The sequence below is a fragment of the Periplaneta americana genome, chromosome 14 (genome assembly GCF_040183065.1).
Source record: "Periplaneta americana isolate PAMFEO1 chromosome 14, P.americana_PAMFEO1_priV1, whole genome shotgun sequence".
NCBI classification, from domain to species: Eukaryota; Metazoa; Arthropoda; class Insecta; order Blattodea; family Blattidae; genus Periplaneta; species Periplaneta americana.
This window is the reverse complement of record NC_091130.1, coordinates 75,883,541-75,907,669: the sequence shown is the minus strand read 5'-3', so window position 1 is coordinate 75,907,669 and position 24,129 is coordinate 75,883,541. Positions and strand designations below refer to the sequence as shown.

At 34.4% G+C, this 24,129-nt stretch overlaps 1 protein-coding gene across 2 annotated transcripts in view; it reads left to right on the top strand.

Annotated features, from left to right (window-relative positions):
- The window catches only part of LOC138713464 (chymotrypsin-1-like), a 42,501-nt gene that overhangs the window by 5,262 nt on the left and 13,110 nt on the right, over window positions 1-24,129 (top strand). Inside the window, exons 4-6 of one of the 2 annotated variants that reach the window (XM_069845589.1) lie at window positions 12,630-12,770; window positions 20,191-20,304; window positions 23,577-23,720. In XM_069845589.1, the coding sequence (XP_069701690.1) occupies window positions 12,630-12,770; window positions 20,191-20,304; window positions 23,577-23,720 (399 nt within the window). Of the gene's footprint in view, window positions 1-12,622; window positions 12,771-20,190; window positions 20,305-23,576; window positions 23,721-24,129 lie in introns of both variants that reach the window. The other variant, XM_069845588.1, reaches the window with a different exon arrangement.

The window sequence follows — 24,129 nt, the reverse complement described above, 5'->3', positions numbered from 1 at the left end:
TTGTACGTCACAAGACGTTACTGGAGCAAATCTGAAATATGATACAGTATTTATTACTATTATTATGTGAACAACTGCTTTGTGAATCTAATAGTGTACTTCGTATGTAGCACATAGTATTAAACTCATAATTGTTTTCAAGAAAATTTTTCGTTTCTATTGTAATGACAGCTAGGAAGTTCGTATCGTAATTCCGATGTTGAACTTGGACTGTAACGCAACCGAATGCATGGCAGCACGAGACGTCAAAATTTAACGAAGAATAATTCGGGAAAAAATGAACGTGTTACACACTCCTGTTTGCATAATTATTTAAAAAAAGATTAATTTACTTTTTTGGAATCATGCATAATATTGACATTATGTAAATAATACAATAATAACAGAGTAGGTCTATACTCTCTTAAAATGTTAAACGGTATATATCTTCCACAACCATCTCTCTCAAACAGAACATAAACTTTATACAACTACTTTCCATTCAAATCCATTTATTCAAAGAGATTAGCATTTTATTTAACAATCATGATCTACTTTATATCTTAGCGTTGTTTGTTAAACTGAAATACAATAGCATCAGATTCAGGTATTACTTGGACTTTTATTATCATTTTTATACCTTTGTTAGCTTATTTTCAAAAAACTTGACCGAAATGATGAAATACTTGATCCTGATTCAATTAAGTTCTCGTAATTACAAAAACAGAGTGAAACTTCGGGTCGCCCACTTACAGTAAAAATAATGACTGAACATTTTTAAAAGAAAAATGTATATGATTAGTCGAAGTTTGCTTTCACAAAGTATGGTTTCTGAAATTACAGCACTTTGTGAGTGAGAATGACCCATATATTATTATTATTATTATTATTATTATTATTATTATTACTATTATTATTATTATTATTACTATTATTATTATTATTATTACATAATTATTTTATTGGTGTTGTGAAGATTAAAATAATTGTCATTGTATTATATTATGTATTATATTGTCTTGTATTGTAGTATTGTATTGCATTAATTACGTTATATTCATAGCATTGTAGTAATTTTCTGTCATACTGGTTGAGTGGAAGAGAAGGCCGAATGGCCTTAACTCTGCCAGTTAAAATAAACCATTATTATTATTATTATTATTATTATTATATATCAATATTTTTCACCATGCAACGGAAATTTGTATATTATTCGGAGATTATCTGTTTGCAGTATATTATACTGTCTGTGAAGTAACATGAACACGTAAATAAACAATGGCGTATCGGAGAAAATTATTGAATGTGGATCGAACATATGGTCAATAATATTCTGTACTAACCAAATTATACAGGGACATCATTTTATTTTTACTTCAATTTTTATTGTACCTGAGTTTTTTAATGTACTTCACTCCCACCCCTTCTACTAATGAAGTTCAACCGTCTTCCACACAGATCCAAGATTGCATATACAGTCGTAGTAGCCTTACGATACAGTACGTTCCAAAAATATGTTCGCGTTTTCCAGTGACAAAAGAGCTTTCAATATTGAATCATTTTCGCACAGGTACTGTCGTCCATTTGCTTACGTCGTATCCCGGTTTCCCCCACCAGCTTTTATTCGCCAGCTAGTGGCTGGGCTGTCTTAGCTCCTTTCTCAGAATATTAATTTCTGTTAAGAATTGGACGTCTACGTAATATTATACAACTGTTTAAAATAACTTGAATAAAAGGACCTTGTTAAGTAATTAACTGTCACGTGATTTCCTCCCTTTCTACGAGCCTACGACATAACCACTTGGACGGAGAGTAGATAGTATGTCTGAGTAATTTTATCTTTTCGGATCGGGCGGAAATGAAGATTGAATCTACAGTACCTAAAGTACCCTTTTATAGAGTAGGTACGGAATTATTTCAACATGATTTACTAGTACGAAGAACGAGACTAGTAATTGGGATTAGGTACAATAGTCTATAGTGTGATAATATGCACAATAGAACTGAAGCCTGTATCGAAATGAACGGCCACCATTTTAAAAAATGTGTTTAAATATCCATATTATGATTATTTTTCGATTGAACTTCATTCTGTATATTGTACGCTAATGTGCTGTAGACAGTATAATATACACTACATAATGAATACGTCCACATGGATAGCTCAATTCGTGAGTAAAATCATTTATTGTTAATACTGTACTGTATTTTGATTAAACAAAAACCTAATGAAAATTATCAAACTCAAAAGCGCAATATTTCCTAGTTTACGTAAATGGATGAACTACTTTTCTACCCTCCTATATCTAGTAAAGTGATTTGTTTGTATATTACGCCAGTATCATCGAAGTTCAGTCGTGGAACGGGGTAGCAAACGGCGTTGATCCAGAGGTATAGGCAAGTTAATATTGAAAATGTTAGTAAAAATAAAATGATGTCCCTGTATAAATGTACTCTGCCGTAATTCATGGATTAGGCCTATAGTCACTTTGTAAGGTTTCAATTTTTAAAGTATAGTACAGGCGTCCTCAACTGACCGTGGCGCTAGTTAAGTGCAGTGCCTAGCCTGCTTTGTAGCGATGTCTGTGCAGGCGCACGGACATAGTTCGTTCTGTGTTCTACACAGTGGCGAAACAGAAATGTCAGAAGAAGGGATGTCCGATAGATTATCTACGCCATTGAATTTATTATGGGAAGAGTCAAAGAGTCATTTCTATTTGCTGAAAAGTCGGGAGTGCTCACGTGTTTGGTTTGTGGTAAAGTTCTGAATAACGGAAGGAATTTCAACCTACAACAATATTGTTCGTCCTATCACTTAAATGATAATGGAAAATGTAAGGGAGAAGAACGGACCACTCTTATCCAAAAATTACTAATAATTAATGTGTATTATATTAATAATAATAATTTTATTTATTTATTTATTTATTTATTTATTTATTTATTTATTTATTTATTTATTTATTTATTTATTTATATTTAATGTGCTGTGCAACAGCCAGTGGCCAATTACAGTTCAGCACACATATAACAAAAACATAATACAAAAATAATTATTACACATAAATACAATTACAATTAATTACAATAATGACGATAAATGGATAAATAATGGATGACTTTAAAATACATAACTAAGAATACTGTGAGACAATGATAATTGAGTATAATGCCTAAAAGAATACATAAATGATAAATCGTTGCCAAGAGCAAACTAAGTCTATACATTGAAGGGATCGAATTCGCAGCCATGCATGTTGGCATTTTTAATGCATCTGGAGACTGGTGAAAGAAATTTCGAATTTCTAATATAGAAAAGTTTGTGGGCTCTCATATCTTTTGTTGGTGTACGTAAGGTAATATTGTTTAAGAAAAAGTTACAGGATATATCACCTTTGAGGACTTTACAAAAGAACAGATAATCTAGCTCATGGCGTCTAACATATAGATTTTGACAATTAAAATATTCACATTTTCTCTCACAACTGTACCCGTAATTAATGGGCAGAAATCTGAATGAACATAAAGATATAAATTTTCTTTGTATATTTTCTAATTTATCCGAGTCCGTAGTTGTAATCGAGTTCCAAACTACAGACGCATATTCGAGTTTCGATCGCACCAATGTATAGTAAAGCATTAAAAGAGAATCGGGCGTGGAAAAAGAATAAGTTATTGACCGTATTATTCTGATTGCGTGATTGTAAATGTAATCAACGTGACTATGAAAATACAATTTACTGTCAAAGAATATTCCCAAATCTTTTACGCAATCCGTTCTGTCAGTTAGAACATTATTTAGATAATAATTAAATTTCAGTGAAGAAGTTTTTCTAGAAAAGGTTATTACATCAGTTTTTGATACGTTAATTTTCATACCATTGTCTTCCGACCATTTAGCGACTGAATTAATATCACATTGAAGTGACTGACAGTCAGTACTACTTTTGATTGTACGAAAAATTTTTAAATCGTCTGCAATTAATAAACAGTCAGAAGTTATTCTTTTACTATATCATCTATGAATATAATAAATAGGAGAGGTCCTAAATTAGATCCCTGCGGGACTCCACAATTTATAGTATAAGAATAAGAGTATATATTAAACAGTGTTACACATGAAACTCTATTACTTAAATAATTTTCGAACCAGTTTACGTAGCTTACAGAAAGGCCAATATTTCCTAACTTATGAAGAAGGATATAGTGCGGAACTACATCAAAAGCTTCACTGAAATCGAAATACTTTGAATCAGTTTGTCCCTTCGTTTCAATTATTGGTACAATTTGATTTAGATATGTGACCAGGTTAGTGACAGTGGATTTAGTTTTAGTAAATCCATGTTGAGAAGAATTGAGCTTGTTTTTCACATAAAAAGATATATGTCTGTGAATAATGGTTTCAAAAATTTTTGTAAAGTTATTTAGGATCGAAATAGGTCTGTAGTTTCTGACATCGTTTCTTTTTCCATTTTTAAATATAAGAATAATTACAGCTTGTTTCCATAGTGAGAGAAATTAACCATTTTTCAAACTAATATTAGATATGTGGGCTAAAAGAGGAATAAATATATCAGAGCATCCTTTAATTATAAAATTTGGAATACCGTCAGTGCCAATTGTTTTTGTGGGTTTCAGTTTTTTAATTGCTTTACGAACGTCATCATGTGTTACTTTAGGTATAGGTAATGAGTCTGTTATATTCGTAATAATGTTTTCATATGTATGACTGTGTTTAGTTCTGAACAGATTTGAAGTGATCAGCAAAAGCATTGACAATATCTAATTGATCTGTGATGTGTTTGTCGTTAAGAATTAATTCAGAGGGATAATTATCTGTCTTCCGAAATGATTCAACGTATTTCCAAAACTTTTTGGTATAATAATAATAATAATAATAATAATAATAATAATAATAATAATAATAATAATAATAATAATAATAATAATAATCTAAACATACATATTCTTTCCCTAACTCTATCGGCACAAGAGTAACTAATTTTTGCAATTCGTTATCTTAATGTACGTTTAATAATCTCATTTGGCATTTACTAAGTTTCTAGAAAGGAAAAATGTTTGTTAGATATACTGCACAGGAAAACAATTCTCTTATATAGGCTGTAGTTTGATGGAGAATAAGTATTGAATATAGTTTATTAATTTTTATTAGTTGTACATATTTGTGGCCTTTATTTTCATGTAATAATTTAGTTTACAGTTGTTGAAAGAAGGAATAATTTACTCGTATGTTAGACATGAAATTGGAGAAACTGTTTCTAGCTTTGGGAACAAAATGAGTTGTTAAACTCAGTATATTATTTGACTGATTTCAGCATATTTAATGTGCTCTGTCTGTTTACTAATTTGCCAGAAGAAATTAATGAATGCATGCTTCAAATTCTTTAAGTTATAGGATAAATTTTATTATTTATATTTCTAATGTAAACACACGGAATGGTGCATAACCAATAGGCTATAAGAGTATAAGGGATACGGACAACACTTGAATAACTGTACAGTACTGGTAGACCGCCATTGAGCCGGTTTCAACTATCATCCCTCCCCTCTCCTACATAGCGACTGATTCACGTGTAGACTTGTGCACTGTGCAGCTCCAGCCATCACCACTGTGCGATCGGTTGACGACGCCTGGTGTAGTAGCTCTATAGCCAAACTATCTGAATCGCCCATTTCTTGTGAAACACCATATAAATTTCGTTCGAGTATGTTGTTACTCCAATTTCATCGATTTTTTTCCTTAGAATACTTCCTTTTCCCTATGGATTTCTAACGTGTAGGGATCCCTTTTCCTTTCATATAAGAATAATTTCTGCAATACAGGTTAGTACTTATTCATTTAAATCATAGTGTTCTGCCCAAGGGAAGGTCTTTCAATGCAAACCCAGCATTCTCCAGTATTTCCTATTTTCTGCCTTCCTCTTTGTCTCCTCATATGATCCATATATCTTAATGTCATCTACCATCTGATATCTTCTTCTGCCCCGAATTCTTCTCCCTTCAGAAGGCAGTTTCTTCTCAACCAGTGACTGAGCCAATTCCTTTTCCCCTTTCTGTTCAGATTCAGTATCATTCTTTTTTCACTCTTTCCAACACAGCTTCGTTTCTTATTCTGTCTATCCACTTCACACGCTCCATCCTTCTCCGTATCTACATTTCAAATACTTCTAGTCGCTTCTTTTCACTTCGTCGTAATGTCAATGTTTCTGTAACATACAAAGCCATATTCCACACAAAGCACTTCACTAATCTCTTCCTTAGTATTTTTACAGAGGTCCGCAGAAGATGCTTCTTTTTCTATTAAAAGCTTCCTTTGCCATTTCTATTCTTCTTTTGACTTCTTTGCAGCAGCTCATGTTATTGCTTACAATACACCCCAAGTATTTGAAGCTGTCCACTTGCTCTACTGCATCATTTAGAATTCGCAAGTTTACCTCCTTTACTTTTCTTCCTATGATCATGATCTTCGTCTTGTTGGCATTTATCTTCATTCCACACTCCTCACAGCTGTCACTCAACTCCAGTAGGATATCCCATAGTACCATCTCCTCTTCTGCTAACAACGCCATATCATCAACAAATCTTATATACTTTATTCTTTTTCCTCCTTCTATCACTCCTCCCATGTTTTGAAAGCAGTTCTTCACTAAATTCTTGAAGTAGATGTTGAACAGGGTAGGTGATAAAGGACATCCTTGATTATAAAATAAAAATAAATAAGTATATAGTGTAATTGTGTCCATGCTATAATTAATCAAAATTATAATAACTAGAAATACGCGGGAGGTTATGGATCGATAACAGTGCAGCCTAGACCATAGGGCATGTATCGTTCGCATGCGTATTCCAGTCCGGGAACCGAATGGGACGCTCTCTAATTCAGGATCTATTAATTGACTGAAACAAATTACTCGCATACTACCATGTAACCGATTTTGCGCAAAAATGTTCTGAATCATGTCATCTTAATAGACCTAATTATTATTGACGGTTAGTGAAGGAACTACAGGGCAGGATGTATATCATCGTTGTTCCTGCAGTAACTCTTATGTGCAAAATATAAAATTTCTCAGTAAGGAGAAAAAACATTTATTCATCCTATGGCAGCCGTACATAGGAGACTGTGAATTCTTAATTTTCGAAACAAAGAAATATAATTACATATAGGAGATTTTATTATTTGCTCTATCACTATTTAAGTTATTTTATATTGCAAAAATCTGAAAATCGATGAATATATCACATAGGAGTTATTGCAGGAACAACGACGATATTAAATGCCGTCTTCGAAGTAGAGCTGGGGACGGAGCGAGTAGAACTGTTGAGTTACTCGGTTCTATCGGTTTATGTGCTTGGCCGCGGAGCACCGAAGTTACTCGGTTAACCGTAGCCGTTACCAGTCAGCTCAAACGTTCAAACAGAGTTCACGTGGTTTACTTAATTCTAGCAGACAACAACGTAGGTACTGTTGTATTTAAATATTTCCGCTGCTCGACAAATTATTTCCTTATCCCCAAGGCGGGCTGATAGGCCTCTAGTATTGAAGAGGAGTTCATCCTATTATATGACCTGTCAAGTGGGCCCAATGAACATTGACAGCCTGAACATACTACTACTACTCCTACCACCACTAATAATGATAATAATAATAATATATTATAATATAATAATATTACTATTATTATTATTATCATCATCATCATTATCATCATCATATTAGAGTGTTTGATTAATATTGAAATATGTTAAAAAAGAAGTGTATTATATTTTTCTTCTATTTGTGTTTATTGGATTTGCGTTACCTCATCAGTCATCATTTTATTTGTATTTATTTCTACGAATTATGTTACCTAATTACTTTAATTTATCAATAATATTACTCTTCATCAAAGAGAATATGGTTGTATTGAAGGCTAGTAATGTTATAAAATAAATAAACATTATGTTCTTCAGTTTAAGATTCCACGTTTTATTGATTATTTTATCCACTTTCCATAATAGTAAATAATTCTGTGTTACATTTTTAAGTGTTTTAGGCAGCGCTTCATGGAGCCCGTTTATTTCTATTTTTTTTTAATTAGGTGCAGCTTTTAACGTTTAGATGGCATGGTAATTTATTAGCTATTAGTATTGTAAATTATTTTACCAATTTTATTTCGTCTGTCATATATAACAACACTGAAAGTTAAATAGGCCTTTCACACAAAATAACTCCGCAAATAGTTGTAATCACGCAAATGAAATTTGCAACCGCCATTTTGCAATGAAGAGAAGCACTTTTTTCTCGTCAATTGGCAAAGTGAAAGATCTTTACTACAACGCTTTTAAAACACCCTTGGTTTCACTTTCAAAGTACGTTCTAAAATCGACTCAATCTATCTAAATTTTAAATCTGCCGCCATAAATTTGTACTCTGTACGCTCTGTACTGTACTCGGTTCAACCGAGTAATGACGTCACAGTAAATGATCTGAACCGAACTGCTCCGTTCCCAGCCCTACTTCGAAGACCTAAGTGAGATAGTGGATATTGTGGCAACGAAATTCGAGATATGAACCGTCATGGTACGAATATTAGTTATGGAGATATTAGAGGTATTACTCATAAGCTTAAGTGAAAAACGAGGTAATTGTTTTATCCGTAGCACGTAGTAATTGGATTTACATATCAGGAACACAACAACGCAACGGTGCGAATGTAACTTACCTGTCCCTGAAATGGTAGGATTTCTTGGTTTTAGCGCAAGAACTGCAAAGAAACTAACTGTAGCTGATTTGTCTTCAAGTACTGTACTGTGAGTTCTCTGTGCAATGTTACAGTATAAAACAAGGCGTGACCAAATCTCGAACTGGAGTGATTACATGCGACAGACAGCCAATGAAGTAAGGAGACGGAGGAAAGGTACTTGGCATGGAAATTACAACCAGTGGTCGTTCCTGTACTAACATCTTGATCAATACCGCGGATAAAAATCTCAAGCTTTGCTGTATCAGTAATGTCACTGCTGTCATCAAGAGCCAGTGAAGAATATACAATTTTTCTTGCTTCTTTTTTTAACCTTCCTCTTAAATATAATTAGGAATTTTCTAGATTCTTCTCTCGATACTTGGTCGACAAATTCGTAGTTTTTCAAAACTAAAAACTTCTTATGGACAAGTTATTTAAGCTATTCTAATCAGTATTCTTTTGGGAAATTCTGCTCTATTAAAAGGCTTCACAGCACGAGATATTTCAAACCTCATTAGGTAGCTGACTTCCTTACATTGATTTATCTCATCTTTTTCTTCCTGGTTATGATTTAAGACGTGTCAATTCCTGGCGTTTAACAGTTCGTTGTCACATAATATTGAATCAGTTTTTCTACAATATTATTATTAAATGAATAACTAATAAATAGTTACCCTCATCTAAAGATTAAGAACATTAAAATTGAGATAAAACCTAATAATTTTATCCTTCTAGGGAGAAGATCTAAAAATATCAATATTCATGCACGTACAGAAGTATTATAGAAACACATACTTAGTGGTCAGCAATAATAATAATAATAATAATAATAATAATAATAATAATAATAATAATAATAATAAGTCTAATAATAATACATTATTAAACGTGGCAATTAATCTTTCTATATATTCTTAATTGAACCGGTGAGCAAAGTAAACATACATTTTGTCCGAAAGAACAACAAAAAAGTTCTCCTCGTTCTTTACGAAACCACTTCTTACTGCTTGCAGAGACAGAGTTTATAGAGCGACATGATACCGCCACTGTGATTACACGATGTAATCACGACACCCCCTTTGGTCACCGTTGGTTTAAACTGATGTTACAATACGTATCTTTTTCGCATTGTGAAGTAAGGTAAGTAGCCTACATGATGTTTACACTACGTACGTCAAGCAGGCGACGGTTTTAAAAACGTGCTGAGCGATCCACTCTTGTTCGGCACGAACTAGGACTGGGGACGGAGCGGTTCGGTTCGGAGCAGTTACTGTGACGTCGTTACTCGGTTGAACCGAGTACAAATTTGTGGTGGCAGATTTAAAATTTAGAGATATTGAGTCGATTTTAGAACGTACTTTGAAAGTGAAACCAAGCGTGTTTTAAAACCATTGTAGTAAAGCGCTTTCGCTTTGTCATTTGACGAGGAAAAAGTGCTTCTCTTCATTGCAAAATTTCATTTTTGTGATTACAACTATTTGCGAAATTATTTTATATGAAAGGCGTATTAACTTTCAGTGTTGTTATGTATGACAGACGAAATAAAATTGATAAAATAATTTATAACATTAACAGCTAATAAATTAACATGTGAGGTAAACGTTAAGCGTGCAGTTAAGTAAAAAAAAAGATAGAAAGAAACGGTCTCCATGAAGCGCTGCCTAAAACACTTAAAAATAACACACAGAATTATTTACTATTACGGAAAGTGGATAAAATAACCATTAAAACGTGGAATCTTAAACTGAAGAACATAAAGATTATTTATTTTACAACATTACTAGCCTTTCATACAACCATGTTCTCCTTGGTGAAGAGTAATATTATTGATAAATTAAAGTAATTAGGTAACATAATTCGTAGAAATAAATACAAATAAAATGATGACTGATGAGGTAAGACAAATCCAATAAACACAAATAGAAGAAAAATATAATGCACTTCCTTTTTTAACATTTTAATATTAATCAAAGACACTAATAATAATAATAATAATAATAATAATAATAATAATAATAATAGTAATAATAATAATTATAATAATAATAATAATATAATAACAATAACAATAATAATTATAATACTACTTACGGCTTTTAAGGAACCCGGAGGTTCATTGCCGCCCTCACATAAACCCGCCATAGGTCTCTATCCTGAGGAAGGTTAATACAGTATCTATAATCATATCCCACCGTCCTCAAATACACTTCAATAGTATCCTCCCATTTACGTCTCGGCCTCCCAAAATATCTTATTTCCTCCAACCTCTCAACTAACACTCTATATGCATTTCTGGATTCGCCCAAACGTGCTACATGCCCTGGCCATCTCAAACGTCTGGATTTAATTTTCCTAATTATATCAGGTGAAGAATAAAATGCATGCAGTTCTGCGTTATGTAATTTTCTCCATTCTCCTGTAACTTCATCCCTCTTAGCCCCAAATATTTTCCTAAGCATCTTATTCTCAAATACCCTTAACCTCTGTTCTTCTCTCAAAGTGTGAGTCCAAGTTTCACAACCATACAGAAGAACCGGTAATATAATTGTTTTATAAATTCTAACTTTCAGCTTTTCTGAGAGTCGACTGGATGATAAAAGCTTCTCAACCGAATAATAAAACGCATTTCCCATATTTATTCTGTGTTTAATTTCCTCCCGAGAGTCATTTATATTTGTTACTATTGTTCCAAGATATTTGAATTTTTCCAGCTCTTCAAAGGATAAATTTCCAGCTTTTATATTTCCATTTCGTACAATATTCTGGTCACGAGACATAATCACATACTTTGTCTTTTCGGGATTTACTTTCACACCTCTCTCTTTACTTGTTTCAAGTAAAATTCCCGTGTTTTCCCTTATTTATTTTTTTATTTTCCCCTAATATAGTCACGTCATCCGCATAAGCAAGGAGCTGATGTAACCCATTCAATTCCATACTTTCTCTGTTATCCTGGACTTTAATATTAGTAATAATAATAATAATAATAATAATAATAATATTATTATTATTATTATTATTATTATTATTATTATTATTATTATTATTACTATGTACAGTAATATGTTGAGACTGTCAGTGTTCATCAGGCCCACTTGACAGATCATACAATAGGATGAACTCCTCTTCAATACTAGAGGCCTTTCAGCCCGCCTTGGGGATAAGGAAATAATTTGCCCTGCAGCAGAAAATATTTAAATACAACGTACCTACGTCGTTGTCTGCTAGAATTAAGTAAAACACTGCTTGAACGTTTGAACTTACCGGTAATGGCTACGGTTAACCGAGTAACTTCGGTGCTCCGCTGCCAAGCACATAAACCTATAGAACAGAGTAACTCAACAGTTCTACTCGCTCCGTCCCCAGCTCTAGCACGAACTAAATCTTAGGAAACATGTGTACGTGATGTTTTGAGTGACAAAAGTGCAATTTGGAAATGCGGGATGTTCAACAAAGACATGTGGGAGTTTAGTCTAAGCTTAAATCCATACATACAGACGCGATTCCCACGGAGATAATACTTGCACCATTAGACATTTGGTAAAAATTGCAAGATAGAATATTGCTTCCCATCTCATTTATGCATGTTTTGATGTGGTCAATTGTGCTCTGGCCTTCGAAGAGGGCATTTAGTATTCACACTGTATAAGGGAATGGTGGAATCTGCCTCTTTATCCATTCTATAAATAGTGAGCAGGCGTAAATAATTATGTGCGAGAAATACTCAAGCCAAAATTAATGTAAAGGAAGGACAAATCAAAATTAATATAAAATAAATTTCCATGGATCGAACTCTGCACTCTCTAAAACATATAGCAGACGGCCATGAATGGACCAAAAACTATTAGTTACTCAGTCACGATTTATAAATGACTGTAAAAACAACTTTCTTGCAGGAATTCGAATGCCCCGGAAAACTACACAGCAGTGTTTGGCACGATCACGTGGTCAAGTGGTGGCACAAAGGTGGACGCAGCAGAAATCACCGTACATGAGAATTACAACCCATTTGACATGTACATCAATGACATCGCTATTGTGAAGGTGTGTCATCTTTTATTGCTGTCCAATTTCATCGCTTATAATCAACACAAAAATTAAGAAACAAACTTTATGCTCGACCATGCCGAAATATAATCATTATACACCTGGTAGCAGCCCTTTAATGGACATCATTAAAGTACACCTATTCATTAAATTTCAGGTGTTCCACCAATCAGAAAACACCATTGTAGCAATATGAAAGCGCAAGTATCGATTATTCTCGGATATGCAATCGACAGACAACTAGCGAAACGTCACGGAGGCTGGAAATCCAATACTGTTGCAGAAGGTTTTGTTCTGTTACTATAATAATTAGTGTTAATTGTAAATAATATTCAAATAAATTCAATTTGTCATCTCGTTTTTCAATGTCCATATCAATTTCCAGGTTATATCAAGATTAATGTTTATTTTACTCTCTAGATTATATCAAGGTCAATGATATTTTTTCTCGGAAAAAATCAATACTTTCGCATCTGCGCACATCTCAAAATTTATGAGATATTGCACAAGGTCAGTTCCGCTGTCCAGTTAGATAAGAATAACATGAATACTTATGAATAATTTCAAGTTAGAAATATGGTCGAGCATAAAAAATCGCATGAAACTTGGCTATAATGGTAATTAAGACGCTCGTATGAAAATTATTAAACTCGCTTGCGCTCGTTTCATAAACATACTCGCATCTTAATTACTACCATTATAGGCTCGTTGCATAATGTACTATTTAGAATATCTGGTATGATGGATTTTAATTAAAAATTGTCTTCAATAAAACTGATCATAAAATAACAATGCACAATTTTCCTCCAGTATCTACATATAATAGGAATGATTTCATTCCATTTAGTTTTCAATCTAATAGAACAAAGGCAAGCCTCAAGCTTGTAAAAGTCGGAATGTGTGGAACGCCTGTTTTCTATTTCAAAATATTTACTTAGGTTCATGAAGAAATTTCGCTTTGTACGACACTGTTAAAGGTGATGTTATACCATCCAGGTCCTAAAAAGCCGCCTCTGTGGAGAGTGCTAGAGTGCTCGCCTTCTATCCAGGGTTCGATCCAGGAAGTATCCTTGCATGTCTTAAATATGCGATAATTGTCTAAATCTGGCGGATATCACGGATGGCATGACGCGGGCCATCCTTCTTGCGCGCTGCAGGTAAGGTCTTATCGTCCACCGCTGTGGACCGTGAAACTAGTGAGCCCGAGTTCAAATCCTGGTTGGGAAAAGTTAGCTGGTTAAGATGGTTTCTGGACTTTCTCTCAACTCATTAAGAGCAAATACTGGGTAACTTTCGGCGCTGAATCCTGGGCTCATCTCGCTAGCATTATGACCTTCATCTCATTCAGAAGCTAGGTAAACATAGCAGTTGGTAAAGCGTTGTAAAATACTTAAAAATGGCTTTTAGAGAATCCGGAGGTTCATTGCCGCCATCACAAAAGCCCGTCATCGTTCCCCATCCTAATTAAGATTAATCCAGTCCCTATCATATCCCACCTCCCTCAAATCCTTTTCAATATTATCTTCCCATCTACGTCTCGGCCTCCCCAAAGGTTTTTTTCTACATGTCTCCCAACTAATACTCTATACTATTTAATGAATTCACCCATACCTGCTACATGCTCTGCCCATCTGAAACATCTGGATTTAATGTTCCTAATTATGTTAGGTGAATAATATGCTATAATGTGTGCAGCTTATTCTCTAACACCCTTAACCTTTGTTCCTCTCTTAAAATCAGAGTTCAACTTTCACAACCATATAGAACAATCGATAATATAACTGCTTTATAAATTCTAGATAACAAGCTCAACCGAATAATAGGAGGCATTTCTCATATTTATTCTGGGTTTCATTTCCTCTCGAGTATCATTTTTTATCTCTACTCTTTACTAAATAATAAATAAATGTGAAGTTATGTTTTATTTAACGACGCGCGCAACTACCGAGGTTATATCAACGTCGCCAGTTTGCCGGAATTTTGTCCCGCAGGAGTTCTTTTACATGCCAGTAACTCTACTGACATGAGCCTGTCGCATTTAAGCACACTTAAATACCACCGTCTGGCCCAGGATCGAACCCGCAACCTGTGCTCGGGCATAGAAGGCCAGAGCTATACCAACTGCGCCAACCAGGCCGACACACTCTTTACTATTATTATTATTATTATTATTATTATTATTATTATTATTATTATTATTATTATAGAGAAATAAAAAATAGATTGAAGCTGCCGAATTACTCTTCAAGGAACGACCACTCATGTAAATTTAGGGAAAGAAGACAGGACTGACAATGGAAAGTTATCTTTTCTCAATCGTCCTATCAGGGACTGGAATGCTTTACCTGCAGACTTGCTAAAGGCTTTACCATTAACCAAAAATTATTTAAAAATAGCCTTAAGAAGGACTTTACTAATAGACGGTAGTATATAATACACACTATTTAAAGGGTGTAATTGATATTTTGTTATCTGAAATGTTGTATAGTGAAGATGTGTGTTGTGTCAGTGAAGTGTGTTGTGTAAGTGAAGTGCAAAGTATTTGAACAGTAACATGTTTTTGAAGTGTTAGTGAAATCAGGATAGAATCAGTGAAATATGTCGTAGTTCCAATGCAGTGAGTGAGTTGACAGCGAAATAAGTGTAGTGCTGAAAAGTACTTGTGCAGTTATGAACATATATTCGTGGGTTTTAGTACGAACTTAAGGTTAAGTTACAAATTAGATTTACTTTAAATGTTATTTTAAGTGATCGTGCTTCATTTAATTTAGGATACTCATTATTATTATTATTATTATTATTATTATTATTATTATTATTATTATTATTATTATTAATTGTATTTTTTATTAATTATCATTATTGAGTGTAATTAGTTACTACTGCCACCGGGTATATACCCATTTGCAGTGTGAATAAATAAATACATACATACATTATTATTATTATTATTACTATTGTTATTATTATAATATACAGTAATTCATTCCGTACACACTTAAATCTTGTAGTAAATAAAGTCTTCCTCACATCTCCTGTCACTTTTTGTTTTTAAAAATAATGAAGCTTTCAATGGGCCACAAGTCACGTAAAGCTGGGTCTACACTATATAACAAAACACGTTATATAACAAAGTTACATAACTTGTAGAAACGGGAAGAAAATGTTATTTAACATGAGATTTTTTGTGTTATATACCAAGTTATATGTTATCCATCGGGTGTCGATATAGATCAAAGGATGTTATAAAACATCGTTATATAACATGATTGCGCATCATGTAACTTGTTATAAAACACACCAGCTGCATAAAGCGGTACGAGCTGAGTCTTGATTCCACATCATCACGTCATGTGTTGCATTGTTGCGTAGTATCTAGTACGCATTCTCTGTGCGCTTGGCGCGATTATTCAACTGTGTTTTGAAGTCAACTTGGCATAATGAAGTGGAATAAGGCTGCAACTTGTGAGTTAATTAGCTGTTCAGAGAGAAACGGGCTTTATAGGATCCGACTGATGTGGACTACAGGGTTGTTGTCGACCTTTGATAACGAATTTGAATAACATCATATGCATCAGGAATCACACTGATAGCTGAATTGCGGCGAGAGGTGACAGACCAGTAGTGAGTGATTTCATAATCAGAGTGCACTGTGTATCACAGTAGCAATGCCCAGGAAATCGAGCCTTTTTGGGAGGGGTACATTAACTCTTTCCGATGCCAAGTACAGTTACGTGAAAACCATAGGAGCCCGCAAAAAACGTGGTTTCGTTAGTTCCAAAAAAGGCATCTTACAGTATGTGTACCAAATAAGACTGGCAAAGCTCGGATGGGATTAATTCTAGAGTGGAAAAAGCAAGCAAATCTACCTCTCGTCACAAGTCGCCGCACCCCACGAGATAATACAAATTCGATTCGAGGTTTAACAATCTTATTAAGTACACAGAAGATGCCTTTCTCGAAAATAACGAAACCTCGTTTATTGCAGGCTTCTTTTATTTTCACTTAACTGTACTTGGCATTGGAAAGGGTCGTAATGTACCCTTCAAAAAATGGCTCCATTTTCTTGGAAATTTCTGCTGTGAGTCGCCGTGCACTCTGACAATGAGATCACTCACTACTAGTCTGTCACCTCGTGCCACAGTTCAGCTGTCGTGTGACTCCTGACGCAAATGTCATTCAAATTCGTTATCAGAGGTCGGAAACAAACTTTTTGAAACTTCCATCACATCGAATTTCCCCCTGCCAAGAAATGACCATCACTCTCTTAACCTTCTAAGGACTGGGTGGGGTGTTTTGACACCCCAGTTGCAGTTTTTTTTAATTAAAAACACATTGAAAACGCGTCTTATGTAATGATAATTTTTATTGTGTCAGAGTTGCTTTATGTTTTCATATGCCAACTGTTAAAAGTAAGACAGTTAATTAATTTTCTTAGAAAAAACATAACTAGTAGTTGGGATGTTGAAACACCCCACATAATCTTTACTGTCACTTTCTAATTGTCTTATTTTTTCTTTATGTTTTGTAGATTATTTATGTTAGTAGTAGGCTACTGGTTTTACAACATAATATTTAAATATGTTCCACATTTTAACTTATTTGTTCATTTCTGAGGATCACTTACTGTCTTACTGTCTTGAAGTATGGTTTGTTTTCTGCAACATGTCGAAATGTACTAAACATAGAAGAATTATAACTGGTAATGTAGACCTAGGAAGGTTGGTGAATGATAGTTCTGCTTCGTCTTCTTCTTCTGATTCAGAATTAGATGATAATTTAGAAATTATAGAGGAATTTGACGTAATCACACGTGAACCTGTACCTGATGATGAAGTGGATATATCTACAGGAGATTCTGGAGGAGACGATTCTTCGTAAGTTTTTAGTAGAAGTGGAAAAATGTGGAAAAAAATTTCCCTACCCACCAATATGAAGAAACCGCGCGAATATTGTGAATGTAAAAAGTTGCCCACCTACAAATGTACAGAAAATATTGAAACTATTTTCAAGCTATTCCTTGACAATAAAATGGTGGACATAATAGTCTTATATTCAAATCAAAAAAGGAGAATTGGGCTACTGTCCGGAAAATGGAACCTTGAAAATCCGAATAATGGAAAAAGACATGGGTTCCTACGTTTCGTGAGGAAATATATACATTCTTCGGAATTGTGCTTGTAGTTGGTGCACTGATTGCTAACCAGGAACCAGTAAGTATCATCTAAACCAATGACCCCCTTTTTCAAAGGTCTTTCTTCTCAGGATCTATGGTCAGGGATAGGTTGAAACACTTGATTAGAGATTTAAGATTTGACTATTACGATACTAGGACAGAAAGGATATCCACAGACAAAATGGCTGCTTTCTGAGAAATTTTCACTATCTTCGTTCGGCACTGCCAAGAAAACTATAATCCTTGTTCACACTTCACAACTGATGAACAGTTGGTTCCATCTAGGGAACGATATCCCTTTAGGGTTTATGTGAAGTCAAAGCCAGCAATGTATGGAGTCAAGATATGTTATTTATATGTTCACATTGGGGCGAAGGCTAATTGGGATTTCCCGGTCTCTGATCGGATCAAAAACCCTGATAGAACTGATATGTAACCCTTGCGGTGAATTTCGGTGAAGTCCGGAGGGCCTAATTAGTCAAATCCACTCTCCTTACCTCAATGCTGGGGCCCTCTGGGATCTTCTTAGGATGCGAAAGAGAGAATGGTGTGCAGAAAGCAACGGAAAGCTACCACATTTATCTTTCCCATGAATAAATTGAAATATTTGATGGATGCTAGGAATAGTAATCATGGAAAGTATAATAAGGAGGAAATTGCAGGAAGTGTTGCTTTGTTTTCAGCAGCAGCGGAAGGAGTTCAGTTGTTTTCTTCTTTTGCAGTATTGCTTTCTTTTAGAAAATCTAATCGTTTGAAAGGGGTAGGTCAACAGATTATTTTTTTCTATTAGAGATGAGTCGAAGAGACTAGTGAAGTGCTTTGTATGGAGTGTGGAATTGTATGGGACAGAAACATGGACATTACGACGAAGTGAAGAGAAGCGAATAGAAACATTTGAAATGTGGATATAGATAAGAATGTAATGTGTGAAGTGGACAGATAGAATGAGAAGTGAAGCTCCATTGGAAAGAGTGGGTGAAGAAAGAATGATGCTAAAACTGATCAGGAAGAGGAAAAGGAATTGTTGAGTCACTGGCTGAGAAGAAACTGCCTAATGATTGATGCACTGGAAGGAATGGTAAATGGGAAAAGGGTTCGGGGTAGAAGAAGATATCTGATGATAAACGACATTAAAATATATGGATCATATGAGGAAACAAAAAGGAAGACAGAAAATAGGAAAGACTGGAGAATGCTGGGTTTGCAGTGAAAGACCTGCCCTTGGGTAGAACACTAAAAGAAATTGGTTCATTGATGTGCCTCAGTTACTGAGAGTGCATACAAAGAATAAATTGTAAGAAGTTTTTTCTCCTTATTTTATGTAATAAGAAATAACACTGTTTGTAAACAATGTTGCTAGTTACCATTGTTGGTGGTCTCGGTTTTACAACAATGTTCATTATTGAGGCTCATTTACTGTCCTGTTATCCTTTTGTGAATAAATATACTTAAAAAGGGAACAGAAATACTTATCTCAAATAATCAGTTGGAGTGAAGAAACATCCCACATAGTCGTCTATGTAACAAAATGTATCCAGTCCTCAGAAGGTTAAGATCTGCTTAAAGGTTATTCCCACTGTATTGTTTTCTAGCTTGTAATGATGGTCGCACCCAACACTTTCGGTTTACAAGGCCTACTACTTCTTGCCAGAATCACACAAGCGGCAGGAGCAAGAACTACATCCTCTGCACTAGACGCCGTTTTCAAACGTGAAATTTAATTTATCGAGTTATATAATTTGTTACAAAAAATATTATTTTTATACGAACACAAATATAACATAATATAGCAAGTTAAAGAAGCATGTTGCGTATAAAGTTTTTTATATACCCAACATGTTTTGTTATACAGTATAGTGTGGACCCAGATTTACCCTCCTCTAATTTGTATATTTTACATCTAACTAACTAACAACCCGTAACCATATACATACATTATTCATCTAAAAGATCTGTGTATGCACCGTCATTATCATGACATAACTGAATCGACGTCTTGTTAAACGAAAGATTTTGCGAATAAAGTCTTCTGCTATATTCCTGAATGCTCCTACCACAGCAACCCGTAGTTGGGCCGTCGTTTGGTAACGCTGCTTAATGACTTTATAATATTAAAAATATTGAAACATTACAAGGGTAATGTGACTTACGGCCCGACCTGTATACGTAGGCTACAGTAAACGAATGTTAGAATTAAGAAGTTTGCACAGACTAATTCAGTGTAAGTCATATTTCTTTCAGCTCTCCTCCCCCATTAGTCTCGATGATGCCGTTCAGCTCGTCACCCTTCCGGAACAGAACGAAACCACGGCAAATCACCCCACTGCCATCCTGCTCGGCTGGGGCTATCCCGTCGTAAGTAACAGCAAACTGTGTTTACTCATTTTACATTAAATTTTAGGGCTGTTCTGCAATACACAGTTCACAGTGCAAAGCCGCTCCGTAGGAAATACACCTCCCACCACAGCTTAAACTGCCACCACAGTCTAGTACAGGCATGTCAATTGATGCCCACAGGAGCAAGCGCGCGCTTTAGAGCCCAGGAGAGCCTGAGCGCTTTACAGCGGAAAGGAAAGAGACAGACGAAAGAGGTGGTATATGCCACTTAGTCGAGCTATATTTAGGTATGGCTAGCACTGATTCAATAGATAAAGGGAAGAGAACTTATTAAAACTGTATCCATGTTAATTTTTAGATTTGCCTGAGAAGTATAAGTGCATTATAAGAATGTAAGGTTTAATTTTAATGCTCATTTTTCAAAAGTTTGATTTTTTTATTCAAAAGAAATATTTTCTCAACTTTTGGTATAGAAAAGTGAAATTTTCAGGTATAGGCCTATTTATGTAGTAGCCTTACAGAATGTTTTCGTAAATCTAATATACCGTATATACGTATTACTGAAGATAGTGTATTGAAAATTTTAAAAATATTCGCATGGAAATTGTTTATAAGGAAATGAAGTAACGAAGCAACTACTGTTACATCATAAGCAAAAGTTACGTGCCCATGTGTTGTAAAAATGTCAGCTCTATAGCTTCAGCAGATTTCGAGAAAATAATTTAATATTCTGATGATAGGATGTTGCTCACTAATATCACCTTAAAAGCATAATGCGATAAGAGTTTTGCTTTCGAATATTAGTTATACTTAAAACAGATACAGTGTCTAGGTAACTTTGCTTTGTACTGTAATATTGTTTTGATTAGTTTATTGATTACTTTTTAAGGCTAAAGATACCATCAATGTAAATTCTAACTTACCATGTCATACTCAATCTCTTTCTTTGGAATATCACTTTCTTTATGAATGATGTGTTTCATTCACTTAATACAGTATAATATTATACTACTATGGAATTTAAGTGAATATTCCTTCCTAACTCTCTATTATGTTACATAAGTGCAATATTAAGAAATCAGTGTTAGTACTTTCGTTTTACAGACAATATAGATAATATTAAACGGAAAGAAGCCATATAAAAATAACGACATAAAATTTCAGGTTCCGTTTGAAGTTTGTGCACCACTGTTTTCTTAATCCAACAGGTTGCTTATTCATATACACAACCCTTCCTCCTTCCATACTTAGCGCTTGCTGCCCCCGCACGACGTCAAGGTCAGAAAAATGCGCTTGCTTTGACATCACTGGTCTAGTATATACAGTTACGAAGCTCAATACGTAGTAAATATGCATCCTTAGATAGTTACTAACCACTAGGATCGCTAATATCACCTCATTACAGACAAAGCGAAATAGTACCGGCACAGTCTATTGTTTCTAGCACCCTCACAACTCAAGCTTCGTGACTGTATTACTAGACTGTGCTGCCACACAATCACTACCTCTCTCCGTCGCTCTGTCTATTTCACTCAACGAGTTAGAAAGAGATTATAGAGTGGCATGTTGTCCTGTACAGCTCTCTTTGCGGTGCCACCGCGAAACAAGGCAGGTATGAAATAAGCGTCTACCGTTGTAGAAATTCGTCTGCTTACAACGTTGTGTATGCGGAGGTAAGAGCTACGAAAAAAAAAAAAAACAAACAAAAATCATGCCTGCTATGTGTGCTGCATATAACTGCAATATCAGAAGTAAAAAGACAACTGATATATCATATTTCAGATAATTTATGAATTTAAGTCCATAGTTCTGTTAATTAGCAGCATTTCTTTCATGCGTAAATGTGTAACAAAGCCCGGCATACGTACCGTGTGTACTACAGTATTTTCTTTTCTTGAAGATTCTCTTTGAAAAAAAGAAAAAGGAATTTGTGAAAGAGTGGGTAGTAAATAGGGATCGGACTTGTATGTAATTACATATTATATTCCTTTCAACCTAACCGTATATAAATAACAAATCTTTGCGAATCTTGTAATTACCATTAATATATTAAAATTTTATACTACATATTTTTACATATTTACCCCACATTACATATTACGGCTTGGTATTACATAAATCTACATATTTAGGGATTTTATTCATTTTTACTTCTCTAAAAGGGGGAAAAAATTCTGGTGGGGAAGGTTACAATTTGAAATACACAGATTTAAAAAGCCGTTTTACCTACCCAAGAAAGGATATATTTCGGGAAGAAACATAACGTCCTTAGTTCCAGGAAGTAATAGAGGCACTCACCCCATACCGCCCACTGTAAATATGAGTGAACAAAAGATAACCTTTCTCATACAACTTTCTTGTACTGTAAAAATCACTCGGAAAGTAGCGTTGCCTTCATGAGGTGGAGTGCGACGAGAAGAGTTTGTAAATGCCTATAGTTTTAGGTTTTAGTAGGTACTTTGTTTCTAACAGGGAGCAGCTAAAATGCATATGTCTCACATCTCCTCTTATTTTCTTCTAATCCAGTAAAGCGAAACAGTTCTTGCAGTACTGTTGTGTCATTCATTTCACTCAGTTCTCTAGTTTTAGTACTTACAGTATGAAGTGCAAGTGAGTTTATCTCCTGCCTTTAACTAACTGAAATGGCCCCTGTATCTTCAAACCTAACAACAAAAATAAAATCATGGATTGCGATGGACGAAGCTTTCACTACATAATTATGGAAAAATAGTAATGTGTCAAGTGTGCGGTAAAAAAGTCGGGTACTTCTATGAAATCACAACTGGAGATTCTTACCTATTCTATACCTACCAGGTATTGATATTAATTATGTTCATGATTTTACATATTTTGGTACATATTCAGCCTATTTTTCTTACATAAATATGTACATATTTCACACCTTCATATTACATAAAAATGCGGTCCCTAGTAATAAATATGAAATGAGACAAATTGTGTCCCTCCGAGTAGAGCTTTTTGTGTTCTTCAAGACACTTCTTCTGTCCTTCCTTACTGCAACTTCGTATTCAAGAAAAGACTGCTGTATCTAATTCTTAATGAATAGCTAGTTTACATTGGTTTTTATGTCAAAAATCAAATTTATAAAAAAAAAAAAACATAAAACAAAATACAAAAAAAAAAAAAAAACTTATATTTTCGTGGACAAGAAATAAGCCATCATTTTGTTTAGATCTTTTGGAAAAACTTTTGTTATTATTATTATTATTATTATTATTATTATTATTATTATTATTATTATTATTATTATTATTTCCATGTGTTGTCAGACAGGGGGCGATTTACTAGACACACTACAGCAGGTTGAATTGATGGTGTACAGCGACGAGATGTGTCAGAACCTCCATACCAACACTATTCACGAGACCAACATTTGCGCAGGCGTATCCGAAGGAGGCAAAGGACAATGCACTGTGAGTACACGTTAGAATTATGGACTGTCGTTATAGGTGATACGAAACAAGATTTGGTGAACTATTTCGGTTTGAACAACGCATATTCGTATAAAATCATCAAATTAGTTATTCACACAAAAGTTCTAAACTCAATATATACTTACGCAACTTAGGCCTGTATCTATGGGACTACTACTACAACACCACCACCACCACCACCACGTAAACTATTAATATACAACTCAATACAACCATTTAAAATTGTGACAAAAAGTGATTTTTACATTCCTTTGATTTCGTCGCAATACTGGTTGAAATCTATTTCATTTTTACAATATCCACCTTCCAAATAATATAAATGGACTCGTTCTATGCTTTAAGTGTAACATTTAAGATGGTGTTTTGTCGACGGTCCGTTGTCATTACA